This window comes from Melospiza melodia, chromosome 27 (genome assembly GCF_035770615.1).
Source record: "Melospiza melodia melodia isolate bMelMel2 chromosome 27, bMelMel2.pri, whole genome shotgun sequence".
NCBI classification, from domain to species: domain Eukaryota; kingdom Metazoa; phylum Chordata; class Aves; order Passeriformes; family Passerellidae; genus Melospiza; species Melospiza melodia.
This window is the reverse complement of record NC_086220.1, coordinates 3602816-3620740: the sequence shown is the minus strand read 5'-3', so window position 1 is coordinate 3620740 and position 17925 is coordinate 3602816. Positions and strand designations below refer to the sequence as shown.

Below are 17925 nucleotides of genomic sequence, written 5' to 3'. Positions count from 1 at the left end.
CAGGTTAGCCCCATGGTGACACTTCTTGCAGGATGCATCCGTCCCCATGGATCTGGGGACAAACCAGACCAGCACCGTGTGTCCCCCAACCAGGACGGCACATCTGGGGTGACGGCAGGGGGTGATGGACACTCCTCTCCAAGTTGCCTCACTCTGAGCGTGGAGTGATCCTGACAAATCCTCTCCCCAGTGACACTAAAAGCCTGTTAAAATAATGCCCAATAAGGGAATTAAGCTGCTAAGATGTGTGGCAGCGAAGGCAGGAGAGGGCTGGCACGGCGCAGGCTGGCACGGTGCTGAGGGTGGCACTTTGCAGGATCCCCCTGGAGTTTTTTTGAGAAAAATCCCCCAAATCCTTCTGGGAAGAGGAGCTGGGTGATGCAGCAGCCGAGGGATGGGCTGGGGATAGTCTCTGCCCAGACTGGGGAGGAATCTGGAGGGGTCTTCACCCAGCAGCTGAACTGAAAATGTTCGTGGAGGAAATGCAGCCAAGGGTAAGCAGAAGCAGAATATTCCCAGGATTCTGGGGGAATCAACCAGGAAACGTGGAGTTTTTAAGCTGCACAAGCCTGTTGGAGCACTGTGCTGTGCTTTCCACCACCTTTTAAACCCCTGAATTGTACTTCCAAAGCAATCACTTCAAAAAACAATAAAAAGGGGGTTTGCTGCAGCCAGCGTATCACAACAGAACTGTTCCCCATTCCCTGTGGTCACTGTGCTGCTCTGACAGTCCCACCACCCATCCGTGCCACCTCCTCAGGGGAGCCCTGCGGTCCATCGGTGCCACCCCCGTGCTTCCCCCGCGGGATCATCAGTGCACCAGGAGCTGTGGGAGCTCAGCACATCACTCTGGATGTCCAGAGTTACCGAGACAACCCTTGGGGGAGCTCGGAAATCCTGGAATGTTGCCAGAAGTGCCTGGTGGATGGATTTTGACCCTGCACGGGATGTGCCACCTGTTTGAGGACAAAAGAGTCACTTGGGGATAAATGGTGTAAGAATTAAGTATTCACAGGGTGGAAATATACATTTTAGGATTTTGGTACAGGGGGGTTATGGAGACAAGATGGAAGAATCAGGGCATGTCTTGTCCTTCTTTCTTCTTCTTGTCATCCATTTTCTGTGGTGATGTTGGCACTTTGGGATTGGTTCTTGGTGAAGGTGCACTTGCTAATATGGGTGAAAGGTATTGGGAAATAAAGGTAAATATGATGTACGTAGTTTTTAGTATAAAAATAGACGACTGCCCAGTGGGAGGTCAGAGTGCCCTTGGCTGCCTTGCTGGTCAGACCTCTGTCGGGCTGGAAGAAAATTTTGTAGATAAGAAATAATAAACAATATCAAAGACTGAAAATGTGAAGAGTCCAGACTCGTCCTTTGGAGCACGGGCTGTGCCAAGGCCATCCTACGCGTGACCGGGCAGAGACGAGCAGCCGGAGCGGCCGAGGAGCCACCGCGCGCTGCAGGCACAGCACCAATTCCGCACGAGCGGCACGGACACGGGGGCTCCACAAAGGCTCCTTGGCCCCAACAAGGGCTGGCACTGCCCCGGGGCAGGCGGGCAGCACCTCCCGGGGCTCCTCCCTGGGGAAGGGGCTTGGGGAGCCTCCCGAGGTGATGGAGCTGAGGCTGGGGAGGGATGCAGGGAGGAATACACTGATGGTGCACATTCATGTTGTGACCGGGTTTGGGGACAAGCAGGAATTGTCCTCAGGGCTCTGCATGAGGACAGTTACTGACAATTGTCCCTCCAGCACATCCAGCTCAATCCCACCTGTCCAACAGGGCTGAAAGGGAGGAAAGTTCGGCCAAGGACCCACCACTGCTTCCCCGAGCTGGGGGGAACCTGCCTGGCACTGACAGGGCCACAGGGATACTGGATGTGTTTGGAGGGGACACAGCACCCATCATGCGTGGTCTGGGACTAACCCTGCACTGAGGGAAGAAAGGAGGGACAAAGGGAAGCAGTGAGGAAGGAAGGTTGGATGGGCAAATGGCACTGCCCCATGCAGCTGCAGGGATGAAGCCAGTGGCAACCCATCAGGAACAAGCTCCATCCCATTCCCGAGGTGCGAATCCTTTCTCCTAACCCTTCCCAAGCATCTCCATCCACCCTGAGCACTGGCAGGATGAGCCTGCAGTCCCCTGCCCTGTCTCCCTGTGCCATCAGCCCCCAACAGTCTTGCAGGAGCAATCGAGTTAAAATGAAGTAATCACTTTTCAAGTACAGTCATTTGCAGGAAAAATATAGGCCTTGCTATGATTGCAAATGGTCTCCACTGCAACCATCCCTCCCACTCAGGAGAGAAATGTTTTCAGCTCTGGGGTGCTCACTGACAGCAGCCTCAACTGCAGCCAGTGTGGCTACATCACACCTTATGGCTTCTCCCACGTTGGGGGCAAAGAAATGGGACTTGGGGCTTTGAATTCTTAGGAGCCAGCAGTACTTTCAGGAGGATTCTTTTGCTCTCAGATATCTCTGTGGAATGGCAGGTTGAGGGAGTAGGGCTGCCCTGAGCCCTTAACCCAGAGCCCAGGGATGGGGCTGCAGCACCCACTGGTCCTCCCCAAACCACTGGGCAAGCATCTCCATACTGACCACACCAAAACCCTTTAAATTTTGACTTATTTCAGAATACCATCTTTTGCTGCCCAGCATAGTAATCCCTAATTTTTCCCCATTAAACCCACAGGACACAGAGCCCATCACTCCCTCCCCAGCATCACTCCCAGCAGTGCCTTCCCTGCAGCAAACAGCTCTTGCAGAGCTGCTGGGACACAACACCCCACACTGAATTTTAAGCAATTTCACCCCCCAAAAACTTTTTGCCTTCTGGGTTTTTTTCCTCCTTTCCCCTTTATTCCAGTCTCTCTCCCTCTTTCTCCCATATCCCCCCATTTCTTTTTCTATATCTCCACCTATCACACACCCATCCAGCTCTAACAACTCTCTGCTATTTTCTTAAATCACCTGCCTTTTGCTAATGCCAAAAGCCCTTTTTCTTTCTTAACAGACAAAATAGATTATCTCATCCTGCTGTTCTCCTCCCTGTCTGTCCAGCCCCAAGTGGTCAGACGCCCGCCGCAGTGCCGTGGCCGGATGTAATAGGGCTATTAGATGAGTTATCACAGCCTGAAAGGATGAAATAACTTCTGTGCCTTCATCCAAATAAAACTCCCTATTCCTGTTCAATGCAACAAATGAATAACAGTTCCCAGGGGAAATAGCTAGGAAAATGTTAGAAGATGTTATAAGGTGTTTGAAGGTGTTATTTAAGATCCAACCCTTCTTGGTTTGGGCTCAAAGGGCATGGGGGTTTCTCCATGGGGAATTGGGAAGCCCAAGGATCAGTGCCAACACACAGAGCTAAATCCTCACCCAGGTGCTCCTCCAACATTTTTTGACTGCTCAGTGGCACAACCTCATCAACGTCCCACATGTGGCTGAATCCTCGGACCACTGACATCCAGCAAACTGCTGTCTTCTCACCCCAGCTACTAATTCCAAGGAGAAACTTTGCTTTTCATCTCAGAAAGAGATGTCTCGAGCTGCCCCTGCATTTCCCAAGGCTCCATGCAATGTCCCCAGATGTGCAGGTGGAACACCCGGCCCAGCCCACAGCAGCGTCCCAGCCCCTGTGGGAGATGCTCTGGAGCTGGCCAGGAGCTCTGGCTGAGCCCTGCAGGCCACACTGCCCTGGCCAGCCCTGACTGACCTCCCTGTGGCACCAACTCCCCCAGTGGGGTTTCACAGCCCTTCCTCAGAGGGATGCAAACCCCCAGGGCCTCCCTCCTGGGCTAGTGAGGAACAGCCCAAGGCAGAGGCTCCACTGCAGAATTCTAAATCCCAACACTTACTAGGACTCTGCTTGTTCCCCCTCTGTTACCCTCCTAAACCCACCCACTTCTGTCCTCTCTAAAGTGTGACAGACATGAGGACAGTGGCACCAGAGTGTCACCTCTGGGCACACTGTGATGCTCCTGGGGCTGCACCCACGGCACCTGGAGCCACAGCTGCTTCCTGGCCACCTGTGCAGGAAAAGCCCAAATGTTTCCTCCATGTCACCTTGCTGTGGGCTTATTTATTTTCCTTCAAGTCATTTTTGTCTCTTTTTTTTATTCCTGGAAAGACCTCTGTGAGTGTGGGGTAGAAAAGCAGGAACAGCTCTGCATTACCTTGTAGTCCCCACCCTGGAATTGTCACATAAACAGTTAAAAATTACATTACTGGGGACACAAGTGCCCATTCCAGTCCCTTCCCTGCTTTTGGAACTGTCTGGGAGAGTCATAAATGCTCCTGGAATTTTAGCAGACTGCTTTTAACCCCAAACACACCCCAGCACCATGCACCATCCGTCTGTCCACCTGCTCAGCAATTCAGCCAGCCCAGCTGCCATTCCAGCTGCTTGGATTTGCCCATCCCTAAACCTCGCAAGAAAATGACCTTGATTAAAAACCAACCAGAACCAAGGCATAGAACCCAGCCAGTTCTACACCAAAGCTCTTTGTGCTGCTCCTTCGGTATTGCCTCAGGATGGAGGTTTTCTTTGGGGGGATGTAAATCAGCTGAGGCATTTTGTGTCTCTGATCACATCCAAAATCATAAATGTCATTTATTTTCAGACCTGAGGTTTGGCTATTGCTCAAATATCTCATAATCATGTCTCAGTGCTGACAGGCTGGAGCCTGAGCACAGAGCTGGCTGTGCAACCAGCTCCTTTTAAAATCCAACGGCAAGGAAAGGAAGGAACAGTATCACATCCAATGTTCATTTATTATCATTTTAAATTTGGTTTTACATCTTGTTTGGGTTTATTTTGTTCAGTTTTCTGTGCAGGAGAAGTGTCAGCTCTCCTGTCTCTTGTTTGGCCTCCTCTGAGCATCGGCAGCTCTGCTTTGGTGCCTTTCCAAATCCCGTTGGGGAAAGGCTGCGCTCGGCAGTTTGTGACAAAAAGAGTTTATCGGGCATTTCATGGGAACAAACAAAACCAACTGGCTCAGGCATGGACAGAACCCAGACATCCATCAGTTCTTTTCCCAAATAATTGTTCACACTAACAATTTCCTGCAATGACGGGGAAATTTCAGGTCTACAGACAACAGAAGGAAAATGAGAATTTAAAATGCAGTTTTAAAAGGATAAGAGACACCAATTTGGTGCCTTTCTTCACCTGGGCAACTTTTCAAGCTGTTCCAAGAGATCTTCCCTGCCAAGTCACTTGGGATGATGCCTCTGGGTGCCATTGTGGCAACATGGGGCCCAAAAGAAGCATCTCCCCAAAAGCAGCGTCTCCCCTCCCCACCCCGGCCGTGCTCTTCCTCATCCCTGTGGACATCACACCTCACTTCTGAGTCACCTCCCAAACACCAACCTCCGAGACCAGTTCCTGCACTGTCCCAAGCTGGAAAAATGCCTGAACAGGATGATTTTTGCATCAATCACCCCGAAAGTCCATGGATGGAAGAGCTCCACTGCACAACCTGAATACTGGCAGCACAGGAAAAAGCCATGATGGGAAAAGCAAGGAGCAAGCAAGGACGATGTCCCAGCACAGCTGGATCCTCTCAGCATCTCTCTCTCCTTCCTTATTTATGGTTGGAGCTGAATCCTCCTTGTTCATCTCCTTGGCAGAGGATCAGAACTCATCAATTCTCCATTCGCCACCAAGCGTCGTGTTTCTTCCCAGACATTTTTTCTTAATTATCTGACAATAAAACAACTTAAAGGGGGATTAATAAAAAATCAGAGAGGCAAAAAAACAGCCATCAGTGTGCTTAAAAAAATAAACCTCTGTGGGCATCCCATCTCGCTGCCCTCATCCCCATGTAGACTTGGGAGCATCAGGCACACGTTTTGAGGTGAAGAATTCAATAGTTTATGGGATTGGCCAGCTCCATCAGAGATGTTAAATGAGGGATTCAGGGATAAACCAAGGATTATGTAAAGCAGATCTTTAAGGACAATGTGTTTTCCAGTCAAAGATTCGGGCATGTCTAATAAAAAGCGATTGATGTCAGAGCAATGGGGCTCTACCAGCAGTGCTGGGTTTGGGGGGAATGAGGCTCAAAATGGGAAAATAACCAGCTGAGCTGTTCTTAAGCATTACAAAATGCAGGAGGTGGGGAGGGGCTGGCCCCAGGAGCCTGCAATGGACACAGGAGCAGGATGGTGGTATAGTAGGAGTCCTAGTAAAATATCTGTATTGTATTTGAGTATCTGTACATAGGCCTTGCCCTGATAAGCCCCGGTTGTTCTTGATGGGCTGCAGCTGTGATGTCCTTCATTGGGCTGCAGCTGTGGCTAGTGAAGATAACTGGGATAAAGGGGGCTGGGCTTGGCCAGTCAGGGAGAGCCTGGAAGGAGCCCTGACTAAGAAGCAGCAACAAGCAGGAGTCTGTGATGTGAAGAACTGCCCCCAAGAAATATCACTGAGAAGGTATGGGACTTTAGAAATATAACAACAAGATAACAACATGGTGGCTGCAGAGATTGGAAGAGGCAGACAGGTCTGGGCACGCAGGAGCTCAGTGCTGAGGGCCGGGGCAGCCCCTCTGCCGCCTTCCCCCACGGGGCACTCTGAGCATCCCCTTCTCTGCCTGCACAAGGAAGATGTTCTGCAGCTTGTTTGCAAGCCTTGTCCTTTTGGCGCATCCCAGCCCTAAAATCCCATCCCAGCCTCCTGACCTGATGTCCAGGGGATCCAACAGGGCTTGGACCACATCTAGCTGCCCTGGAACAGGCACGGAGATGCAACATCAAAATCCCCCCTCAGAAACCCTTCCCAGAAATCTCTCCAGCCTCAGCTTTCTTATTTTTTCCTAAGCAAAGCAGACACACACCTTCCATTTCTCCACCAAAAAGGGAAAAGGCAATAAATTATTATTCCCCTTAATTAAAAGGGGTGTCAGTCTTATAAGCAGTTAATTAATAATTCCACGTTAACTTAATTAAGCACTGGGAGAGCTCAAGGCAGCACAGTCTGCATGAGGCTCCTGGGCTCAGGCTGAACCTGCTGGGCTCAACTCCTCCTAAACCAGGAGATAAAATCTCTGTCCTCAACATGATTTAGGGATGAAATGCCACCCTGGTGTCACAAAGGTGCTTGTTCCCACCCTGCATCCCCTCATGCCTGCAGGAACAAATCCAGCTTATGATCAGAACTCCTGCTTTCCAGCCATGCCCAAGTGTGAACAATTGCAATTAATTGATGGCTGTAAATCATGCCATTGTGATAAATCAGAGCTCGTTAACAATAACAGGGGTTAAAGCAGAGGGGAGCAGAGGACAGCACTCCTTCCCCCTGCCAGGTGCTGGGCAATCATCTCCTCTTCCTCCGCTGCCCACCCACTCCTAAACCCTCAAGTGCAAAGTGGATTTTCATGCAAGGCTCCTATAAAAAAGTGCAATTCCAGGATGTGAAGTAGTCATTAATCACCCGGAAATTGTGCTTGTTACAGGAGAAACATTAACAAAATAATCATAAATCGTCTGCCAGCTCTGATTTGCGGGAGCACACGTTTGCAAGGGGATGGAGAGGCCTCTCATTTGGCTTCTGTAATTAGTGATTAACCCTTTGCCATGCAGGGCAGAGCACAGACACAACCAGCATTCTACACCATGGATTGCTCGTGCATCCCCCCAACACAAAATATCTGAGGCATTCCTGGCGACTTGGAAAGCTGTAGGTTTTGAGGTTATTAAAATCCCATCATTTTGTTGCTGTGGTTAGATTAAAATGATTAAATGATTGAAATGTCCAGCCATGCTGGAGGCAGCTGGGGAGGCCCCTTCCTGCCTGGAGGTGGAGGTGCTTCCAGGACCTGGATGTGCCCAGGATTCCAAACCAACCAGGTGGGAAAAGGCTGTTTTGTCCTGTGACTCTGCTGTCCTTGCAGTGCCATCACATGGGAGACTTTTACATCCACCTACAAGTGACCTTAATGCTCCTTGTAAACTGAAGAAGTCGGTGAGAAAAGTTCTTTATTAGTCTCTCTTCTCCATGCTGTCCAGAGGCTCAGGTGGGAACACCCCTGAGCCCTCCAAGGCATCCCCAAAAGCAAATCATAACCTAGAAAGGGCAGAAAACCTGTCACCAGCACTTTGGAAGAGAGTTTTTTCCAAACCTGAACTTTTCCTTCATCTTGAATCTGAATTCACACCCCAAAGACTATGTTGCTTTCCTTTTTTGTTAAAAAAATTATGTGAACATATCAAGCAGCTTGACTAAATTTTCTACCTAGGATCATGACAGTCTTAGGGCTGGGTCACCTGAGACAGAAAAGATCCTGCCCTGAGCACCTGGCCTTGTTTTAGTACCCACCAGTATCCGTCTGTGCTGGATCCCCGCAATGGGGCCAGGCTTGGGACGGCCTGTGAGGATCCAGGAGGGATCTGTGGGGCTGAACCAAGCAACTCCTCCCCTGGACATCAATCCTTTGCAAAGCAATCCTCTGTGACAGGTCTATCGGGAAGGCAGGAGGCTCTGCTTCTCTTTTCCCCCTCTGATCTATTCAGTTATAACTGGAAGACTAAATGAGACCTTTCCTTCAAGATAATTAACAAAACATTGAATTAAATTACTGTCGGGAATTTCTTCCTCACCATTTGTGTCAGGCATCTGTTGTTTTAAGTAATCATGTGACGAACACGTCCCTGCAGCTCTCCCGGCCGGGAGTGTGTCTATCCCAGACAGGACCGGGCAATAAAGCAGAGAAAATGGACTTTTCTCCCCAAAATCACAGAACCATGGAATGGTTTGGGTGGGAAGAGACCTTAAAGCTCATCCCATTCCACGCCTGCCATGGCAGGGATACCTTCCACTGTCCCAGGTGCTGCCAGCCCCAGTGTCCAGCCCGGCCTCGGGCACTGCCAGGGCTCCAGGGCTGATCCTGGAGGTGTTTTCCGATCTAAATGATTCCATGATCCAGTGACCGCTCGGACCGAGATGCTCCTACGCCCATCAGCGATGCCTGCCTGCGCGGACCGGGCACAGTCAATAACTTTGCAGCGTTTTGGGGACAAACGGGCGGGAAGCGGGCGCGGGGAGGCCCCGCCGAGCCCTCGCCCCCTCCGCACACGGGCGGCCGGGCCGCCTTAAGCCGCGGGGGCGGGGCCGGCCGGGGGCGGGGCCAACCCGAGCGTCACCGGCGGCAGCACCGGGCTCAGCCGGGGAGCGCCGACAAGTGCCGAGTACAGCCGAGCGGAGCCGAGTTCAGCCGAATGCAGCGAGCGGCAGCGCGGGCGCTGCGCGGGGCGCGGACCCTCCGAGTGCTGACCCCGCCGGCGCGGACCCTCCGAGTGCTGACCCCGCCGGCGCGGACCCTCCGAGTGCTGACCCCGCCGGCACGGACCCTCCGAGTGCTGACCTCCCTGGTCCGGACCCCCCCGGTGCGGGCACGGTCGGCCTCGGCGGGGACCCCTCCGCTCGGGCTGCTCTATGAGCGGCACGGGGAGGCCGCAGCCGTCGTGCAGTAAGGGGGGGACCCGGGGTGCATTGCAGGGGGTGCAGGAATGGGGTGGGTGTGAATGTGGGGGGCATTGCAGGGAGGGGGTGCAGGCGTAGGGCCGAGGCTGGGGTAGGGGCACAGCTGGGCGGAGATCTGGAGCTGCAGGGGTGCCGAGAGGAGCGGGGGTGCAGGTTTTGGGGGTGCAGTGCAGGGGGGTCAGGAGTTGCCCATCCCAGATGTAGAGGATGGGGATGGGTTGCAGCTCCCTGTGGGACCCCTGAACATGCAGGGGGACTGGAGGATCCTAGGATGCCCCAATGTTTTCGTGGTGCCATGGTCTCACAGGTGGATGCTGGGGATGATGCCTCCATATCCCCCACCCTCCTGCTGCTGCTCTGTCAATTGGTCTTAACCTCATGTTTTTCTCAAAAAGCCCATTCTTGCTTAATTTGGGGTACGACAGGAAGTCCAAGCCTCAGCATCGCTGTGCCCCAACTTGACCCTGGGTTGCATCCTTCTGATGGGTCTTCCCTTTGAGATCTCAATTTAGGGACTAAAGCAGCATCACAAGCATTTTTTGGGACAGCTGCTGATGCTCAGCGTCAAAAATCCTGGAAAGGAGAAATTGTCATTTAGTGGAGTTTAGGCCATTTTTTTCAAGGGAGGAGACTGAGCTCCTGCTGCCCCCCTTGAACCAGCTCAGTTCACGCTGATACATTGTCCAGGTGCATCCAGACACCAATCCCCTGGTTTTTTTGGAGGACTGTTGCTCTTCCAAATGATCATTTAGTTGTGCAATGGTGCTTGTCAACACTGCTACTTCCTGAGATTTGCTGTTACCACCCCATTGCTTGTGCAAGACTGGTCTTGCTTTGTGCTTTGTGACTTCTCCCTTTTCACAGATTTCCAGAAATACCCCAGTTTCCCATAACGCTCGAGCGGGGCAGGATGAGCCGTAAAATCCCCAGCCAAAACCGCAGCTTTTTTACACAACCTGCCGAGTTTGTTAAGTTTAGTGAGCATCTCTGGGCTTGGTGACACAGGATTGTTTTGGGCGGTTGGCTTTTAGCAGCCTTTTCAAAAATCTGTCCTTCTGTCTAACAGAAATCTGATTGTTTTGATAGGATGAGGCCTACGGTGCTGTTAATTTAGGTGTAGGTGATACAGGCACCCTCCAGCTTCAGCCACAGCACAGAAGGCATCAGCAAACTGGTGTTGATGCCCTTTTCCTTTGTGTCTCCTTGTTCAGACTGAAGGACCTGGAAGTGCCCAAGGTGGGGGACTGCGATGTCCACGTCAAGATGTTGGCAGCACCCATCAACCCCGCCGACATCAACATGATCCAAGGTAGTGTGTTGGATCAATACTTTGCACGTTGGCTCTTGCAGGATGCTCTGAGTTGGAAGGGACCCACGAGGATCTTCAAACCCAACTCCTGTCTCGGAGGGTTCAGAGATGGCTCCTGGCACGGGGATTTTGGGGTATGAGGGGGTCTCCAGCTCACTTCCAGCTTCCCTACAGGAACCTACCCCCTCCTGTCGCCGCTGCCTGCCGTGGGGGGGAACGAAGGTGTCGGGGAGGTGCTGGAGGTTGGGCGCCACGTGAAGGCTCTGAAACCTGGGGACTGGGTCATCCCCGCAGACGCCGGACTCGGTGAGTTCACCTCAGCACTGCTGAGTCCTTGCTCACCCCCCTTGCAAAGCATCTTGCCAGGAGATTTTTGAGGTGCTGGAGCCCATGGGGGGTGCCCAGGATTGCCCAGAGAGCAAACCCATGGTCAGCTCCTGTGTGAGCTGCTGTGGGGATTTTGGGGGTTCCAGAGCAAAAGCACAGCTCTCCAAAGCACCATCTTTGCAGGGTGTGGGTAGAGCCATGAACCTCTGCACTTACAGCAATTACACCTGGTGGGATGGGCCTCAAAATGGGGAACAAAACTCCATTAGGGAATGGTGGGTGAGGGAAGCAGGAGCTGGAACCAATGTGAGACCAATCATAATGAGACAGGTGGGATGATTGATTGGGTTATTTCTTACCTATTTATGTCTTGGTTTATTTTCACCACATGTTTTTCTTTTAAATTAATTAATTTGTTTTTATTTTATTTTTAATGTATTTTTTAAAAGCAAGCTCAGTTTCTGCTGCCCAGCCCTGGTAAGGGATGCTGCTCATCCTCCACAGACACAGGGATGTTCTCAAGAAGGATGGGGGTCCCCAGGGAAGGGGCTTCTGTGCACAGGACTTAGCATGCACCCTAGAATACCTGGAATAGGAGCAGTGGCAATGCCATTCGTTATGCCAAACTTGAATTTTACAATAATCTTCTGTAGCATAGATCCTTTATGGGATGTCTGTGCTATTATAAAGCATTGCAGCAATCTGTATTTCTCAGGAAACAACCACATTTTGTCCCATCAGCTTAGAGCTTCCCTAAAGACCTGGGATAAAATATTTCACACAGGCAAGGTCATGGTGGCCTCTCACTGTAGTTTTCTCTTTAATAATGCTCTGCTGGGAAAGTGTGCGAATTTATTTCCCAACAAATGTCTCCCATGCTCCTCCAAAATGCCAATGGCCTGATATTTGCTGGTTGTGGTTTAGTGTCACAGCTTGTTCTTTGCCTATTTCCTCTTAAAAGACTTTCTGCTAAATGAGAGAAGGAAAACGATAGAGTTAAGAGCCTAATGGGGTATTTTTAAGCATAAAACCACTGTAAATAGATGATAGAGGGTTAAATTAGATATAAGCATAGAGGGAGTAAAGCTGACTAAATTGGCTTGGAATATATGGGCTCATCCATAGGATGGAGAGTATTTCCATTATCTCTGCACGCATACCCAGGGAGCCCCAGTCCCATTATCCTTCTGGGAAATGATTAGGCTTTGTTGGGAGATAAATCTTGGCAGGCAGCGAGGAATCCATTCCTTGCCTCTTGGAGCATTTTGATTCTACCCATATGGGAACCCATTCCATAATTCTCTCTCCAGGGTCTAGCTGGTTCCCAGCACCTGATGCTGTGCTGCCAAACCTACAATGTGAGCTGATGGTTTTCCTTTGCTTTCCCCCCTGCTGTGCCTGTGCCCATGGTGCTGCTGTTCCCAGGGACGTGGCGGACACGGGGAGTGTTCCCTGAGGAGGTGCTGCTGAAGGTGCCCAGTGACATCCCGGTGCTCTGCGCTGCCACTCTGAGCGTCAACCCCTGCACAGCGTTCCGGCTGCTGGCTGACTTCGAGAGCCTGGCGCCCGGTATGGCCCCGCCATGAGGGAGCAATTCCACACGGATTTCCCGGCTGCCTCTGCAGTGCAATCTGGGTTTATTCACATAATCTGGGTTTATTCCCATCCAGGTGACTCCGTCATCCAGAACGCCGCCAACAGCGGGGTGGGCCAGGCTGTCATCCAGATCGCCAGGGCCTCTGGCATCAAGACCATCAACGTGGTGAGGGACAGGTGGGTCCTCTGGGGAGGAGCGAGTCTGGGAGCTGGATCTCATCATCCTGCCCATCCAACCCAGGATTTTCTCCCATTTCCTCCTCCAATTTGTTCTCCAGCCTCTTCCCTGTTGTCCCCATGCAATGCCAGAGCAGAAGGAAGGGGAAGGGGGAACTCTGCTTCCTGGCTCATCTAGTCCTCTTTTTTTATCTCCTTTTCCCTCCCCAGACCTGATCTCGCAAAACTGGTGGAGAGGCTGATGGCCCTGGGTGCTGACCATGTCATCACAGAGGAGATGCTGAGAAAGCCAGAGATGAAAGATATATTTAAGGTACCTCAATGCTGATCCCACTAAGAGATGGTCAAGGGCTGTTGCTGCTGTTCAGCACTGCGGGGAAATGCAAGGATGATGGGAAGGACAAATTTCTCTCTAGAAAAGGATTTAGCTGTGATGTGGTCACAAGGGTTTTCAGGTGAAGAGAGAGGTGGGAATGTTGATTCCCTGTTCAGAAGGCTTGATTTATTATTTTATGATATATATACTACATTATAACTATACTAAAAAGAAATAGAAGGAAAAGTTCTCAGAAGCTAGCTAAGCTAAGAATAGAATAGAATGAATAACAAAGATCTGTGTCCTGGCAGAGAGCGAGAGCAGCTCTGCTGTGAGTGGTCAGTAAATCCAAACATCCACAGGAGACCAATCACGGATCCACCTGTTGCATTCCACAGCAGCAGATAACCATTGTTTACATTTGTTGCTGAAACTTCTCAGCTTCAGCAGGAAAAAGTCCTAAGAAAGGATTTTAATGAAAAGATGTCTGCGACATTTAGCCCTGGTAGTGGAGAGATTTTGCTGCTGCTACAAGGGAAAGATCACAGATTTTGGTTCCAATCAAACTGGGCTTGAAGCAGCCTGGTCTAGCTGAAGGTGTCTTCTGCACATGGCAGGGGATTGGAATGATTCCCTTCCAACCCCAGCTGTTCCACGATTCTGATGGATTTTAGCTCTACTACTCTCAGCAGCCCTCAGGTAAATGTTGAGGTTAATGCAGATACTTTATCAAAAACCATGGTCCCATCCCCTAAAGAAGCCATAAAATTTGGGAACCTTTGTCATAAACCCTTGCAGAGCATCCCGAGGCCCCGGCTCGCCCTGAACTGCGTTGGAGGCAAAAGCACCACAGAGATGCTGCGGCATCTGCAGTAAGTTTGGCTGGATGGTGGCTTGGGCACAAGCCTGGGGACGGAAACTGGCAATAGAGGGTCCTGCTCTGGAGTCTGTTGAACTTTTGGAGAGGAAAGATGAGTGGAAAAGTGGTTTGGGGTAACAACAGCCATTTGAAGTCTCACGCTGCTGGGGGTAGTTGGGGTCCAGTTGTGAAGGTTCCCCAGATCCTGGCCAGGTGTAACTGGTGTGCTGAGCTGCAAATTCAGCTAAGGGTGCACAGAAGCAAGAAGAGAGCTTGGAAAGTGGGATCTGAGGGGTAACTGGGGAGCCCTGGGTGCAAGGACAGCCCCAGGGGGGTTGGGGATGACAGAGGAGGAGGTGGCAACTCAGAGCTGCACTTTTGGGGCCACCTAACCCAATACCCCTTTTTCTACTCTAGGCCCAAGGGGACCATGGTCACCTATGGGGGGATGGCAAAGCAGCCTGTGATGGTGCCTGTGGTGAGTACTCCCTCTTTAGTCTCCTGTTCTTCATTGCATGTCCCCATCCCCTCAGTACTGTGGGCACCTGGCTCTCCCCAGGTGCAGATTGAGACCCTCCAGCCTTTTTAATTTGCCTGATGAGGTCCATCACAGGACAAGCTGCGTCCCACTGCTGGGCTCTTGGCTTTTTATATGGAGGATTTGGGCTGCCAAAAAATTCCAGGGGGCAAATGATCCTGCAGGTGCTGAGCATCAAACCTGCCCTGACTCCACACCTCAGAGTCACCTCTCCACATCCCTGGCTCACAAATGGCAGCTCTAACAAGGGGCCTTACTGCCACTTTCCACCACTGTCACGCTGGGAGGGGACACACACGTGTCACTGCCTGTGTGAGGGGACATGGGAGTCACTGGATGCACAAGGGGACATAGGAGTGTCACTGGCTACCAGGAAGACACACAGGTGTCACACATTCCACAGAGTGCCTTCATCTTCCGGGACATGCGGCTCCGCGGGTTCTGGATGACGCAGTGGCGGAAGGACCACGCACAGGGTGAGCTGGGGGGCTGAGGGACCTGAGCCGGGGGGGACTGAGGGATCTGAGCTGGGGGGCTGAGGGATCTGAGCTGGGGGGCTGAGGGACCTGAGCCAGGGAAGACTGAGGGACCTGAGCCAGGGGGGACTGAGGGATATGATCCAGGGGGGACTGAGGGACCTGAGCTTGGGGGGCTGAGGGATCTGAGCTGGGGGGCTGAGGGACCTGAGCCGGGGGGGACTGAGGGATCTGATCCAGGGGGGACTGAGGGACCTGAGCTGGGGGGCTGAGGGATCTGAGCTGGGGGGCTGAGGGACCTGAGCTGGGGGGACTGAGGGACCTGAGCCAGGGGGGACTGAGGGATCTGATCCAGGGGGGACTGAGGGATCTGAGCCAGGGGGGCTGAGGGATCTGAGCCGGGGGGGACTGAGGGATATGATCCAGGGGGGACTGAGGGACCTGAGCTGGGGGGGCTGAGGGACCTGAGCTGGGGGGACTGAGGGATCTGATCCAGGGGGGGCTGAGGGACCTGAGCTGGGGGGGACTGAGGGATCTGAGCCAGGGGGGACTGAGGGATCTGAGCTTGGGGGGCTGAGGGATCTGAGCTGGGGGGCTGAGGGATCTGAGCTGGGGGGCTGAGGGACCTGAGCCAGGGGGGACTGAGGGATATGATCCAGGGGGGACTGAGGGATCTGAGCTGGGGGGGCTGAGGGACCTGAGCTGGGGGGACTGAGGGATCTGATCCAGGGGGGGCTGAGGGACCTGAGCTGGGGGGGACTGAGGGATCTGAGCCAGGGGGGACTGAGGGATCTGAGCTTGGGGGGCTGAGGGACCTGAGCCAGGGGGGACTGAGGGACCTGAGCTTGGGGGGCTGAGGGGTCTGAGCCAGGGGGGACTGAGGGATCTGAGCTTGGGGGGGTGAGGGATCTGAGCCAGGGGGGACTGAGGGACCTGAGCCGGGGGGGATTGAGGGATCTGAGCTGGGGGGACTGAGGGACCTGAGCCAGGGGGGACTGAGGGATCTGAGCCGGGGGGGATTGAGGGATCTGAGCTGGGGGAGCTGAGGGACCTGAGCTGGGGGGACTGAGGGACCTGAGCTGGGGGGGGCTGAGGGTCTGTCCCCTGCCAGGCATGGGAGTGGGAACAAACCCCACCCAGCACCATCCTCACTCCCACTCACAGAGCCATCTCTCTTGTCCCAGTGATGCCTTTAGAGGCTGTGTAGAACAGAAGCTGGACAGTGTTAAAGGAATAAAGTAGGGATTTATTAAAAGGCTTCCTTCAAAGGACACACCTTGGGCAGTACAAGAGCCTGGCTGAGGATATACCCAAGATGGACCATGGGTCCCAAGTTTTCACACTTCTATAAGTTTTGGTCTGTTTCCATATTGGGGTTAATTGTCCAGTTACAGTCCCACCCTCCCAGTTTGCTCTCCTCAGTTTGCTGTTGTTTGCACTTTCTGGGCCTGAAGCTGCAGTGGTGTCCTTGGCTCTGGAGCTGGAAAAGGATTGTTCTGACTGAACTGTGAGGAGAACTTGCTGACACTTTATATGAAGTTCAGAGTTACACGCTAATGCAGGACAGAATCTGGAAAATAAGAAAGCTCAAACTTAAGGCATCACGAGGGTGCTGAGACACTGGTGCTGGCCTCAGGCAGGGACCATGCCAGGGGCTCTTCCCTCATCCCACATGCCTGAGCTGGGGCATGTCACACCTAGAGACCCCATACAGCCTCGGGCGGGTGTTCCCAGGGGTGGTGGGTGGCCCTGCATGGCGCAGTGAGAGCTCCCTCCTTCCCGTGCAGACCAGGAGAGCGTGGCTGCGATGATGGACGCCCTGTGCCAGCTCATCCGCAGGGGCCAGCTGACAGCGCCCGCCTGCACCGAGGTCCCGCTTCAGGACTACAGGGCAGCACTGGAGGCCTCCATGAAGCCCTTCGTGTCCTCCAAACAGATCCTCCTCCTCTGACCTGCAGCTCCTGGAGCCCTGTCCTGTTCAAATGCTTGTCCACAGACTTGAGGGGGGGAAAGACCCTCCAGATCCATTGAATTTCTTTTTTTCCTTTGTTTTTCACATTTTGGATGCCCACTGAAAGCTTTAAAAGCCTCTGCAGCTTTGTGTGGAAGTGCTGCAGGAGGGAGGCTGCCTCTCACTGTGACTGGGGGCAGTTTGGGATCCCAAATGATGGCTCGCTCAGCTCAGGGTGTGAAAAGAGCAGCAGTTCCCCCTCAGATGTGCTTTTGGGGCTGGCAGGGCTGTAGTTATCCCAGGTGAAATGTAGGATGGGCAGGGAAGCCCTTGTTATCTCCCTGCAGCCCTGCTGCCTCCAGGCCAGCTCCGAGTAGGAGGAGGAAGGGGCATGGAGTGCCCCAAATGACGGGTGCTGTGCTTGGAGTGGCCCTGGGTGCTGCTGCGGCTCCTGGAGGAGCCCTGAGTCACCCCTGGCTGTTTTTGGCCACAAGCACTGCAAGGGCCGGAGCCTCTGGCCATCGAGGGCTGGAGCCAGGCCCTCAGTGTCCCTGAAGGCCCTCCAGTCCGGGTGTGGGACAGTGACTGTGACACTGCAGAGCAATGTGAAAAGATTTATTATTGAGAACAACCAACAACGTGTTCTTGCTTCCTCCTGTGCTGCTCTTCTACTCTATGACCCCACAAGCGCCTTGTGGCCCCTGCTGTCCCCAGCCCAGCCGTGCCGAGGCCCGGCAGCGCCGGCCGTGCAGGTGCAGGTGGGGCAGTGGCCGCGGGCCGGAGCGCGGCCGGCCGCGGGGCCCAGCACGGCCATCCCAAACCACGGACGGGACGGCGGCGGCGGCGGCTCAGCCGCGGGCCCCTGCGCAGCCCCGGGGTTTGGCCGCCCAG

General features: G+C 53.1%; 1 protein-coding gene across 2 annotated transcripts; it reads left to right on the top strand.

Annotated features, from left to right (window-relative positions):
- The first annotated feature begins 9205 nt into the window (after positions 1–9205).
- Positions 9206–17686, top strand: MECR (mitochondrial trans-2-enoyl-CoA reductase). 2 transcript variants are annotated; one of them, XM_063177432.1, is made up of 10 exons: positions 9206–9471; positions 10697–10794; positions 10969–11100; positions 12547–12690; positions 12792–12894; positions 13105–13207; positions 14009–14082; positions 14487–14547; positions 15011–15083; positions 16871–17686. In XM_063177432.1, the coding sequence occupies exons 1-10, from the start codon at positions 9221–9223 to the stop codon at positions 17032–17034; spliced, it is 1203 nt and encodes a 400-aa protein (XP_063033502.1). In that variant the 5' UTR covers positions 9206–9220; the 3' UTR covers positions 17035–17686. The 2 variants fall into 2 exon arrangements, with proteins under 2 accessions (XP_063033502.1, XP_063033503.1); XM_063177433.1 differs by having other exon boundaries at positions 9370–9388.
- The last annotated feature ends 239 nt before the right edge of the window (positions 17687–17925 follow it).

Coding starts and splice junctions, on each gene's coding strand:
- MECR (XM_063177432.1), top strand. CDS start 9,221: ATGCAGCGAGCGGCAGCGCGGGCGCTGCGCGGGGCGCGGACCCTCCGA. Junction 12,895..13,104: donor ATCAACGTGGTGAGGGACAG/GTGGGTCCTCTG, acceptor TTCCCTCCCCAG/ACCTGATCTCGCAAAACTGG. Junction 14,548..15,010: donor AGCCTGTGATGGTGCCTGTG/GTGAGTACTCCC, acceptor CACATTCCACAG/AGTGCCTTCATCTTCCGGGA.